At 41.5% G+C, this 13,023-nt stretch overlaps 1 protein-coding gene across 13 annotated transcripts in view; it reads left to right on the top strand.

The window, feature by feature from the left end:
- Positions 1 to 13,023, top strand: part of LOC111527854 (protocadherin alpha-C2) — a 180,952-nt gene that overhangs the window by 89,793 nt on the left and 78,136 nt on the right. Inside the window, exon 1 of one of the 13 annotated variants that reach the window (XM_023194397.1) lies at positions 7,790 to 10,908. The exons of the other annotated variants lie outside the window; for them this stretch is intronic. Within the exon in view, the coding sequence (XP_023050165.1) occupies positions 8,476 to 10,908 (2,433 nt within the window). The 5' untranslated portion in view covers positions 7,790 to 8,475. Of the gene's footprint in view, positions 1 to 7,789; positions 10,909 to 13,023 lie in introns of those variants that run through there. 13 annotated transcript variants of the gene reach the window in all.

Raw genomic sequence — 13,023 nt, 5'->3', positions numbered from 1 at the left:
CAGTAGTATATTGAATAGGAGTGGTGAGAGTGGGCATCCTTGTCTTATTCCAAGTCTCAAGGGAAGGGCTTTGGGTGGTATCAATCCTTTTAAACTTATTGATGATTGTTTTAGATAATGTTCCATGTGTAATTGAGAAGAATGTATATTACGCTGCTGTTGGTTGAATGTTCTATAGATGTTGCTATGATATGAATGTTCATATTCCCCAAATTCATATATTGAAACCTAATTCTCATGGTGATGGTATGAGGAGGTGAGACCTTTCAAACATAATGAAGTCATGAGAGCAGAACCCCGATGAATGGGATTGACATCCTTATAAAAGAGGCCCCAGAGAGGTACCTTGTCTCTTTCACCATGTGAGGACACAGCAAGAATGTGACATCCATGAACCAGAAAGTGGCCCCTCCCCAGACACTAAATCTGCTGATACCTGAATCATGAACTTCCAAGCCTCTAGAACTGTGAAAAATAAATCTCTCTTGTTTATTAACTACACAGCATATGGTATTTTGATATTTTGTTATAATATCCTGAACAGACTAGGACAGATATCCTTTAGGTTAGTTGGTTTTTAGTGTTGCTCACATCTTTCATTTCCTGGTGATCTTCTGCCTAGCTGTTATCCAATTTTGGAAGTGGAATATTAAAGTCTTCAATTATGACTATTGAATTGTCTATTTCTCCCTTCATTTCTGCCAGTTTTTGCTTCATGTGTTTCGGGACTCTGTTACTAGGTGCAAATATGTTTTTAGTTGCTATATCTTCCTAATTGGCCCTTTTGTCATTATAAAATGTCCTTCTTAATTTCTAGTAAAATTTTTAGTCTTGTAGTCTGTTTTGTCTGATATTAATGTAGTCGCCCCAGCTATCTTGTGGTTGCTGTTTGCACAATGTATGTTTTCCCATTATTTTACTTTCAATCTGTTTGTATCTTTGAATCTAAAAGTGTTTCCTGCAGACAACGCATAGTTGGATCTTGTTTTCTTAAAAACTCTAGTCTGACAATTCTGCCTTTTGATTGGGTACTTTAATCTATTCACATGATGTTACTATTGATATATTTGGATTTATGTTTGTTATTTTACTCTTTTTCTATATGTTTTAATTCTCTTTTTTCCTATACTTTTCATTTACTGATTTATTTTTATTAAGTGAATATTTTAGAATGTAACATGGTAATTTTTAAATTAAATTTTAAACTGTATCTTTTGAGTTATTTTCACAGTAGTTTCTCCAGAGTTTACCATATATATTTTAGCTTATTGGTATCTGCTTCAGATTTATATTAACTTAATTCTAGTGAGATATAAATATGTTACTTCTAGATAGCTTTATTCCTCTTCTGCTTTTTGTATTATTGTTACACATATTACATCTTGTGGTGGATTGGACTGTGGGCCTCAAAAATACATGTCCGCATACTAACCTTTGAAACCTGTGATCTCATTTGGAAATGAGTCTTTGAAGACATAATTATATTAAAGATTTGGGGATGAAATTACCCTAAAATTTTCAGGTAGGTGCTAATTCCAATGAAAAGTTTGTTTTGTTTTTTTAAATAAGAGATAGAAGATGAGAAAACAGACACAGAGGAAAAGGCCATGCGAAGATGGAGGCAGAGATTGGAGTGATGTCAACAGCCACCAAAATGTGGAAAAGGCAAGAAACAGATTCTCCGTAGAGCCTCTAAAGGGAGTGCAACCCTGCCAACATCTTGAGTTTTGATTTCTCCTGTCCAAATCTAGGAGAGAAACTGTCTTAAGCAGCCCAGTGTATAGTAATTTGTCACAGCAGCCACAGAAAACCAATGCACATTTATAGGTATTATATAACCAACAATACATCACTATAATAATTATTACTTTATGTAATCTTATATTTTTTAGAGGCACTAAGAGAAAAAAGGAGAAATTAAACATTGATAGCATTTCTTATTTGTCATTGCTAGTTCTATTCATTTATTCTTGTGGATTCATACTACCACCTGGTGTCATTTATTTTAATCAGATACAGCTGTTCTCCCATGCACCTCTTTTACACTGTAATTGACAAATGTGTTACATTTCTATATGTTTTTGGTCCAACAATCCCTTTACATATTGTTTTATGCAATTAGTTAGACTCAGTTTTCTATTTCACCTTCAAAGTGTGGCCCTTAGGCCAGGTGTGGTGACTCACGCCTGTAATCCCAGCACTTTGGGAGGCCGAGACGGACAGATCACAAGGTCAAGAGATCGAGACCATCCTGGCCAACACGGTGAAACCCCGTCTCTACTAAAAATGCAAAAATTAGCTGGGTGTGGTGGTGTGCGCCTGTAGTCCCAGCTACTCAGGAGGCTGAGGCAGGAGAATTGCTTAAACCTGGGAGGTGGAGGTTGCAGGGAGCTGAGATCACACCACTGCACTCCAGCCTGGTGACAGAGTGAGACTGTGTTTAAAAAAAAAAAAAAAAATGTGGCCCTTAGAACTTAAAGTCATACTTTGGTTCATCAAATCAGTTCCAAGAGTAGGTGATCTAGCCCTTTCATTCTAAACACTACACGTGTAGTACTAGAGTACAATATTGTATTTGTTTATTTTTTCAGAATTAGGGTCTTGCTATGTTGTCTAGGCTGGGGTGCAGTGGGGCAATCATAGCTCAATCTAACCTTGAACTCCTGGGCTCAAGGGACTCTTCCTGCCTCAGTTTCCTAAGTAGCTAGGACAATAGATGCACACCACTACACCCAGCTAATGCATTTTTTTGACAGACATAAAGCACAGTTTTTTCACAATAGATAGACAACTATAAAGCAAAAATATAATTTTGCTAAATGATATTAAGCCACAGATCAAAAAGTCCTAGACTTTTATACTTACTTGAAAAAACCTCAAATTTGCTGAATGTCATTGTATTAGGAGCTAATCTGTCTGGTCCAATCACATAATATATTTGCCTACATTCAAGTTTCGTATTTCTACGTTTTGATAAACCTTCACACTAGGTTTTCCTCTGTGCTGCAGATAAAAATTTTCCTCAACAGTGTCTGAAAAGGGAGGCCTGCCACCACTACCAAACCATTCTACCTGAGATTAGGTTATTAGATAGTGCCTAACCTGAAATAAAAATATGCTGATACAACATTCTGTAAAAAAACTCTACTATGTTATAGGAGAGCTCATACTATATTATGGTTTCAAAGGTAGTAAGAAACATATCATCAGATCATCACTATGGTAGCTATTTTAAGGGACTTTAATAAAAAAATTTGACAGTTATCATCAAACACTGGCCACCTCAATTTTAAACAGTAAGTACAAGAATTACTCCCATAAAAATTATAAGCATAACAGGACACTTCTTGGCTACTATTCAGTACTGACTTGGATGTTCTAGATAACACAAGATACTATATATATGTGAATATCTATACATATATATATTTATAGATATCCGTGTATATATACAGTATATATATAAGATTTTAGAAAGGAGGATAATACATGTTACATGATAAAACTTACAGTCAATATAATTTTACACTTGTAAAATCCCAGAGAACCAATATAGACCTAAAAAAGAGTTCAATAAAATGATTAGTTTAAAAAATAAGTATAAAGATTGTAACTTTCCCACATACCTTCAAAGTGTAGAAATCCCACTAAGCAAAAAGTGGTATTTCTACCAAATATAGATAAAAGAAAATGCATATTTAAATGTCTCTTATCCTCCATGAAACTCATCAAAAACAACAAAAAGTACAGCAGGCAAAAAAATAAAGTCACATCTTTGATGAAACTCTGTAAAACATTTGAACCTCAACCATGATGTACATGAAGATAAGCTACTAAGTGCCATGAAGATTGGACCAAGATATGAAAATGCTAGGAGAGGATGCCTTTCACTGAAGATCTTGGAAAGGGCTGATAGATTGGTGTTTTCTAGAGTAGTGATTCTCACTGAGATGCAAAACCAATGACTCCTAGTTTTGGAACAAAAAGATCTAGGTACAGAGGCTAAAGGCAGGACTCTCTCATAATCCTATTTGTCAACACAAAATAGGAGAGAAGGCAGGACTAAATCTGATAGTGAGCAGATGCACCATTATTTCAAGATTGAACCTAAGGATGTGGCAAGGTAAGGAGAAAAGTTGGGATGACAGGTTGCCCTGCAGCCGCCAGTTTTCATCAGTTGAAGATATATTAAAACTATGGCACACATAAGCCATTCCATCAAACAGTAAATATGGCTATACTGCAAGCAGTAAAAAAGTGAACAGCCTCTGCTTCCATACAGTCAAGAACAAAAAGAAACAGGTGACAAGTTTGAGGACAAAAAGTGGAAAAAAATAAAGAATTTAAAAGAATTGGAGGGAAAGCTATAGCTTTGGAATACAGAAAAAGGAGAAACAACATACTACTAGTAGATATCTTCAAAGAGACCAAATACATAGATAAGGGGAAAAAAAATCCAAAGACATCATTCAATAAAACATTTTGAGATACAAATAAACTTCAGACTTTTACTTCCAGCAGTGGAAGTCTAGTTTGTCTTTAGCCAATGGCATATCAAGGATGGGCTATAAGAATGGTTGTTGGACTGCAGTTTTGGACTCTATTACTACATGTGTAGTATTTAGAATAAAAAAGCTAGGTCTCCTCATGTCAGCACTTATTTGACCAATGGGAGTATGATTTTAAGTTTGTAGGGTCACATTTTCAAGGTGAAATATAAAAAAATTTATAGAAAGATAAATTTTTGATCAGATGCAGTATCTCACATCTACTGCAGCAATTTGGGAGGCTAAGGTGAAAGGATCATTTGAGCCCAGGAGTTTGAAACCAGCTGGGCAACATACTGAGACCTTATCTCTACAAAAAGTAAAAAAAAAATTAGCTGGGCATGGGGGTGCTTGGCCTAGGTGTTCAAGATCAGTCTGGGCAACATAGTGGGACCCTGTCTTTACAAAATATTTTAAAAAATTAGTTGGATGTGGCGGTGTGTGCCTGTAATCCTGGCTACTTGGGAAGCTGTGGTGGGAGGATCACCTGAGCCCAGAGAAGTAGGGGCTGTAGTGAGCCATCTTCACACCACTGCACTCCAGCCTGGACGATGAAGTGAGATTCTGCCTCAAAAAAAGGACAAAATGAAATATCAGCAATGAAAGGTCCTGCTAAAGAGAAGTTTTGTTAATTCATAATTTTAATGTTTATCTGGTCATCTTATCCAAAAGGCAAAAATCTTTAGCCTCCCTTATCTTTGGAATATCCTTCTCTCTTAAATGTTGCTTTCTCACAAATCCCAGTTTACTTGAATAAGAATGTAATGTTATGCCAAAAGTTAAGGAGGCATATGGTGGGACAAATCCGACTGGGTGGATGCTTTCTTCATTCTTTGCACAAATGAAATCTTCTGAAAATAGATGTCAGTGGCAGTTTAAATAGAGAAATGGAAAAAGGGAAGCCAAAAATCTGAGAAGCGTGTGAAGGAGGAGTTTCTGTGAAGATTTCCCATGCTGTTCTCTGTATGCATTTTTCCTTTTTCCTCATGCCCTAATGTATATCCACACATACTATCCCTCTAGATGCTGCTCAGAATTTCTAAACCTGGTATAATTGGAGGCTTGGCTGCAGACCTAAAAGTAAGGGGCCTAAACGTTGGGTACATCTTTACAGTTGTATTTCATTTGTTTAAGGCAGAAAGAATAAACTTTCATTCCAAAGCAGTTAGCTTGCTTAGCAGCATTAATTTAAAATGAAGAAATGTAAATCCTAATCTCTGGCACTGAAGCAGAAAATTAGTTTTGGTTTTGAAATTTGGTGAAGAATAAGTTCAATTTTTATGGGCTGTTTTGCATCTTGGTGAGATCTAATGAGGTCTGTACTTTTGACTCTACCTAATAGGCTGACATCTTTCCTCCGTTAATTTTATCTGAGACTTGGTGTCAATGATTTTTTTGATTTCTTAATTCAAAAAGGTAAACTAGCCAGGGGGTATTTACTACTTACATTGCCTTATATCACAGTGTGCCCTTTCTAGTTCCCTGGAAGAGATAAGGAATGGGTTTGTGTGTTCAGGGAGGTAACTGGTTTTTAGTGGAACACTGGCGTTATCAATCCCACTCTTAATGTTAAAAAGAGAATACCAGAGCTACCCCTCTCCCCACCATTTTAATCAGCAATTTTAAAATATTTTTAAATATTATAGAAATATGCAGGCTGATGTCAAGCGAGGTGGTGCGGGACTCGCTCCAGTAATCCCAACACTTTGGGAGGCCGAGGCTGGCGGATCACTTGAGGTCAGGAGTTGGAGACCAGCTTGAGCAACATGGTGAAACCCCGTCTCTAATAAAAATACAAAAATTAGCCAAGCGTGGTGGTGCGCGCCTATAGTCCTAGCTACTTGGGAGGCTGAGGCAAGAGAATCGCTTGAAACCTGGGAGGGAGAGGTTGCAGGGAGCCGAGATCGCGCCACTGCACTCCAGCCTGGGTGACAGAGCGAGACCCTGTCTCAAAAAAAAAAAAAAAAAAGTTAAAAAAATGCAGAGTGAGTGCATTGATTGGCTCATGTCTGTAATCCTAGCACTTTAGGAGGCTGAGCTGAGATGGAAGGATCGCTTGAGCACAGGAGTTTGAGACCAGACTGGACAACAAAGCAATACTCCCATCTCAGAAGGAAGGAAAGAAGGAAGGAAGGAAGGAAAGCGGGAGGGAGGGAGGGAGAGAGGGAGGGAGGGAAAAAAAACTTGAAACATACACAAAAGTTGAGAGAATTGTGTAATTGACCCCAATGTACCATCACCCAGCTTCAATAATTATCGATACTTTTAGGCAGGTTTCTACCAGAAAATATGTCCTGGAAACTTTAATTCTTGATCTGTGTTCAGGTTTTGCCTTACAAATTTTTCATTATTGGGGCTTTGAACATATTGCAACTGTATTAAGAGAAGGATTTGAATGAGGAATTTAGTGCTTAAGAGTCAATAGTCAGTGAGTCTCCTTTTGGCTTGCCTCCTTCTTAGGGAAAGGAACTGGCCGTAGGATGTTAGGCAGAATTTGGGTGTATCAGTTTTGGCTCGGAGATGTTTCTCACAGTACTGATCACTGTCCCAATATCCATGCAGAAGACCAAATTAAAAGCGAGGAGAAATACCTAATGTAAGTGACAAGTTAATGGGTGCAGCACACCAACATGGCACACGTATACATATGTAACAAACCTGTACGTTGTGCACATGTACCCTAGAACTTAAAGTATAATAAAAAAAAAAAAAAAAAAGCGAGACTGGAGAGAGGATGGGTATCTAGCCTATTCTTATCCCGCCTCATGGTGTTTTCTAAATATTTACAGAAAGAAAGTGTACAGAATAGTTTCCTGGTCAAACTCTGATGAGTATCTTAGTACTTTTCCCTCCCCTTCTTCTCGCGTCCTCTTTGGGGACGGGTCGTCAAGTCTTTGAGTTTCTAGTTATTGGTATTGACTAGTTTATAACCTCCTCTTTCACCCAGATCGTCAAGGGCCGTTTGCAAAGCACTCCCAAATAGAGCCTCTTGGAGAAGGAGAAACTGCTATCACGCAAAACAGCCTTGAGCTCGCTGACTCCGCTGCCTCGAAAAACCAGAGTCCGGAGGCAGTTTTATGTGGACACTATTCCCCAACCTTCTTCCCCTCCTTGTCGTCTCTATTGCACTCTTGGCTGCTCCTGGGATACAAGAGGGTGCAGGACAGACTTCAACCCGCAGCAGGACCCAGCGCGGAAACCTCCGCAGCAGGATCCAACGCACAAAGCTCCGCAGCACTTGTTTTGGGGGGTTCCTGTTTCCTTAAGCCTAGAAGGTGTGGTAGCTCACGTTCACGGTCCCGCCTCTCGCCGCCTCCGCCCGGCAGCTCCACGCGGAGTCCCGCCCTCTCCGCGGGAGAGGTGCGCAGGGATCAGAGCGTCCAGATACAACGGGCGGCTCCCAAAGGGTGGCAGGAGGAGCCCAGCGGGGCTCAGCCTCAGTTACCAGCAGTCTGCAGGCAGAGGTTGTGGAGGTTAAGATCCAGGCAGCCTCAGGGCGTTGTCCTAGGAAACACCGTTTAAGCAGAGACGAGTTAGTGTCTCGGGTCGTCTCCCTGCTCCCGCGGCCAGCGTCGTGGGCTAGACCCCAGCCCGCTGCTACTGGAGACGGCACCTCTCGCGCCTGGGCCGGCAGCCTCGTCTCTGCACCCCTAGGCGGCGCTGCGCTCCTCAACACTCGGCCGGCTCCGCTTTCCCAGACGGCTACCCAGCCTCCAGCCTAGCAAGCCCGGCTCCCAGCTGGCCAGCCCGGGCAATGCCGGCGTTCGGGAACGGCAACGTCGGCGGTCGCTGAGTATCTAGCCCGCAGCAGTGACGGCCGGCAGGAGCGTGCTCTTCCCCGCGGCTCGTGCTCTCCAGGAGTCCGGAGCGTGGTCCTGGGTCACTGTTGGTATAGCGTGTTGGTGAAACGTGGACGCCCAGAGGGAGGATGGTGGGCTGGGGGGTGGCAGTTCTATGTTTGTGGGTTTCCTGCGGCGCTGCCGCGGGACAGCTCGAGTACTCAGTGCCGGAGGAGACGGAGCGGGGCGTAGCTGTAGGCAATGTCGCCGCGGACTTGAGGCTGCCAGCGGCCGCTCTGTCCTCGCGGAACTTTCGCTTCCTTTCCAGCCACCGCGAGCTCTACTTCAGGGTGGACCTAGCCAGCGGCAACTTGGTAGTCAGAGAACCGGCGGACCGCGAGCGGCTGTGCAGGGGCAAAGCTGCCTGCGTCTTGACCTACGACCTGGTGCTCGAGGACCCGCTGGAGCTGCACAAGATTCGGGTTCACGTCCTGGACACCAATGACAACTCACCTCTCTTTCCTGCCGGCGACGTGCAGCTGCACATCCCCGAGTTCCTGACGCCCGGAGCCCGCTTTACTCTCCCGAATGCCCAAGATGATGACGAGGGAAGCAATGGGATACTAAGCTACAGCCTAAGCCCCAGTCAGCACTTTCGCCTGGACATGGGATCGCGGGTTGACGGCAGCGAATACCCGGAGTTGGTGTTGGAGAAAGCACTGGATCGCGAACAGCGCGCCACCCACCTGCTGGTGCTTACAGCTCGGGACGGCGGGCTACCTGCCCGCTCAGGAGACGCACAAGTCACCATCATTGTGGTGGACACAAATGACAACGCGCCTATATTTGAGCGCTCCTTATACCGCACCAAGGTTCCAGAGACTGCACCCAATGGGACTGTGTTATTCCGAGTTCAAGCCTTGGATCCAGATGAAGGGTCCAATGGGGAAGTCCGATACTCCCTGAGCAATAGCACGCAAGCAGAGTTGCGACACCGCTTTCATGTGCACCCTAAAAGTGGAGAGGTGCAAGTAGCTGCTTCACTAGGTCCGCCGGAAACGCTCTTGGAGGCATACATTGAGGCAAGGGACGAAGGAGTCTTTGGTTTAGCTAGCACCGCTAAACTGCTGGTGGAGGTGACTGACGTGAACGATCATGCCCCCGAACTAGACTTCATGACTCTTTCGAACCCAGTACCGGAGGACGCTGCTCCTGGCACAGTGATTGCTCTCTTTAGTGTAAAGGATGAAGACCTTGGTTCTAATGGTAGGGTCATTTGTGGCATGTCTAGTGGAGGCCCTTTTCAGCTGACGGCTTCCTTTGACAACTACTACAGCCTGCTGATTGATGGGCCCCTGGACCGGGAACAGATCAGTGAATACCAAGTCCTGATCACGGCCTCAGATAGTGGCTCACCCCCACTTAGCACCCGAAGGACAATCACTGTGTCAGTTGCTGATGTGAATGATAATACACCAAGCTTTCCTCAACCACAGCAGGAACTTTTCGTTGCTGAAAACAATGGCCCTGGGGCCTCTCTAGGCCAAGTGTTTGCCCAGGACCCCGACCTGGGGAAGAATGGCCTTGTCTCTTATGAGCTGTTGGATGTTATCTCTGAAGGGCCACCAGCCTCTAGCTTGGTGGCAGTAGAATCATCCAGTGGGGCTATCACTGCCAAAACTTCCTTTGACTTTGAGCAGCTCAGGGGGTTTCACTTCCAAGTAGAAGGCCGGGATGGTGGCATTCCTCCCAGAAGTGCAACAGTGACTATAAACTTGTTTGTGGTAGATAGGAATGATAATTATCCAGTTATCTTGTTTCCCTTGCCCAGAAATGGTTCTGTCCCTGTGGAAATTGTGCCCCGCTCTGCCAGGACTGGACACTTGGTCACAAAAGTAGTAGCAGAGGATGCAGACAGTGGTTCTAATGCCTGGCTTTCCTACCACATCTCCCGGGCATCTGACGCTAGTCTTTTTAGAATTTCAGCCAATATAGGTGAGCTCCGTACTGCTCGTTTAGTTCTTCCCACTGATGCAGTTAAGCAGAGCGTGGTGGTAGTGGTTCGGGACCATGGAGACCCACCACTTTCCTCCTCTGTCACTCTGGGTGTGCTGTTGAGCAACTCTGTTCCTCAGTTACTTCCAGACTTTGAAGATATCTGGGAACCAGGAGGGCAGCTTTCTGCCCAGAACTTGTATTTAGTAATTGCCTTGGCTTGTATTTCCTTTTTATTTCTGGGGTGCTTACTTTTCTTCGTGTGTACCAAGTTGCACCAGAGCCCAGGTTGTTGCCCTCAGAGCTGCTGTCGCTCTACAGAGGATTTGAGGTATGGAAAGAAGATGGTTTCAAATCCTTGCATGACATCAGCCACCGTAGATGTCACTACAGTTGAGAGACTTTCTCAGACTTATCTCTATCGGGCCTCTCTGGGACTTGGTTCTGATAATAACAGTTTGCTGTTGCGTGGGGAGTACAATGCTGCCGACCTGCGAAATCTTGCCACTGGGGTAGGACTGAATTTGCCAATATCCTGTATTCAGATTCGGAATAGGAAAGGGGATCACGCTAATGTCAATGCCATGGTAAGCAAATTTTATGGAATTTGATTCCTTTGACCAGGAGATGGCTGCTAGCTGTGTTCTGAAATATTTGTTAGACAAGCCTTTCACAACATTTCATCAATTGAATTAAACACTCCTTCTTAGCACTTCCTGTGCCAAGAAAGCTGAAAGTATAGAAGTATTAGAAGATTGCCCTAGGCCTCAAGGGACTTATAGTTTATTTTTGAGAAACAAGGGTAAAAATTAAAACCTATTTAAGAACAATAAAAGTAATATGGCATGAAGGTCTAAAATTAAAAATAAAGTACCAAAATATTTTATAAGCAACAGATATGTAAGGCACTCTAATATTTAAACTGAAGAATGAAAAATATGTAAGAGTCTGCTTAATATGAATATAATATGGAAGGTGAGACATTTATTTAAACTATTGCAATGCATTATTAAAAGATGACAATAACCACAAAAGATGTAAAAATAAATTATAATGGGGGTTAAAAGAAGGGAGAAAGGGAACATAAGAGAACATCTGAGGGGGAGGAAGAAGTCAGAGAAGGCTTTGTGATAGAGATCACAGATTTAGTTGGATCTTTAATATGATACACCATTTAATAAAAAACAGTGTATTCTCTAGCCTGTACTTTTCATGAATACCATTTTGGTGAAGGTGTCTTCTTTGGGAATGCACCTAAAACATAGCTAACAGCTCCATAGCAGGGTTTTGTAAGTACACAGAAATTGTAAGCCTGTCTCATAACATCTATTTATACTGATAGGAGATCATATTGTTGGATATAGGGCTTGACAACCTTTTGTTTTGTGTTTCTATTGATAATATTTTACAAAGAGGAAAGATAAGTAATTTTTATGTCAGAAATATTTATGTGTTCAAAGGTGCACTTACCATCCAAAGTCCATTCAACTTGGATTTAATGTCTTTTATTTTAGAGGACAAATACACTTAACAAATAAGTAAATATCATATTTGAGAGTAATGTATCTAATAAAAGTTAAGTGATTCAAATACTTCAATTTATCTGTTAGTGGCCCTTGGCATTTCAAAACTTTTTTTTTTTTTGAGACAGGGGTCTCACTATGCTGCCTAGGCTGGTCTCAAACTCCTAGCCTCAAGTGATCCTCCCACCTAGGCCTCCCAAAGTGCTGGGGTTATAGACATGAGCCACTGCAGCTGGCCCTCAAACTTCTTGAGTGCAGTTAGGATAACATTCTGAAGCAATTCTACATTATTACTTTTTGACTTCTCATAGAAATCCTAGATGCAAAAGAAGGAGGTGTGTAGAAATTAAGGGAGGAAAATGAAGCATTCCTTGTTTTACTATTCTAGGCAATAAGGGGAAAAGTGATTTGTAAGTTTTTCTTCCTCAAGTAATGATGGCAGCTGCAAATAAAATAAATTTACATATGTTAAAATTTTCCATACTTAATACTTTCACGATATAATAGAATCCAGCATATAAGATATGCTTAGTAAATGCTGACTGAATGAATAAATATGTGTGTATATGAATTGGATGGTAACACTGTTCAACACAGAGGGAAAAACTTTAACTTACTTTTCTACTTTAGATGTGTATATGTGGTTAATAGTTTAAAGGTCACTTTCAAATGTACTGTTTCAATGATTATTTTCTTCCTCATGACATACACTAATAACATAACAGAGGAATTTTCTGGTTCTAGAGCTAGCATGAAAAACTCCAATGCCGTGTCTGGGACTAAGTATGAGTCCAGTTCTATAGATGACAAAGGAATTAATAGGTGTGCACATCATTACATTGTGAAATTTGCAGTGGATACTATTTAATAGAATCTCAGTTAATTTTAGGGAAGAAAATTGGTGCGCTACAATGCTAATATTTCAGGTATCAGAGCACTTAATATGTGAACATTTTTTCTACCAAGAAATTTCACTATTTATTTCTTTTATTTCATTGCTTTCTGTAACAAAAGGAGATGAGAATACTAGTAATGGCTATAAAGTTTGGGAGTGAGGAATTTTTTTTAGAAACACATTTTCACTAGACTAGAAAGGAAATATAAGTAAGCGATAGGAAGGCCGATTAATCTAGAAGTTAGAAGGAAAATTAGCGATTTAAAAGGAAAAGTGTAGGAAAT

Source organism: Piliocolobus tephrosceles, chromosome 4 (assembly GCF_002776525.5).
Source record: "Piliocolobus tephrosceles isolate RC106 chromosome 4, ASM277652v3, whole genome shotgun sequence".
Classification (NCBI taxonomy): domain Eukaryota; kingdom Metazoa; phylum Chordata; class Mammalia; order Primates; family Cercopithecidae; genus Piliocolobus; species Piliocolobus tephrosceles.
The sequence above is the reverse complement of the archived record's forward strand: the minus strand, read 5'-3'. Positions and strand labels throughout refer to the sequence as shown.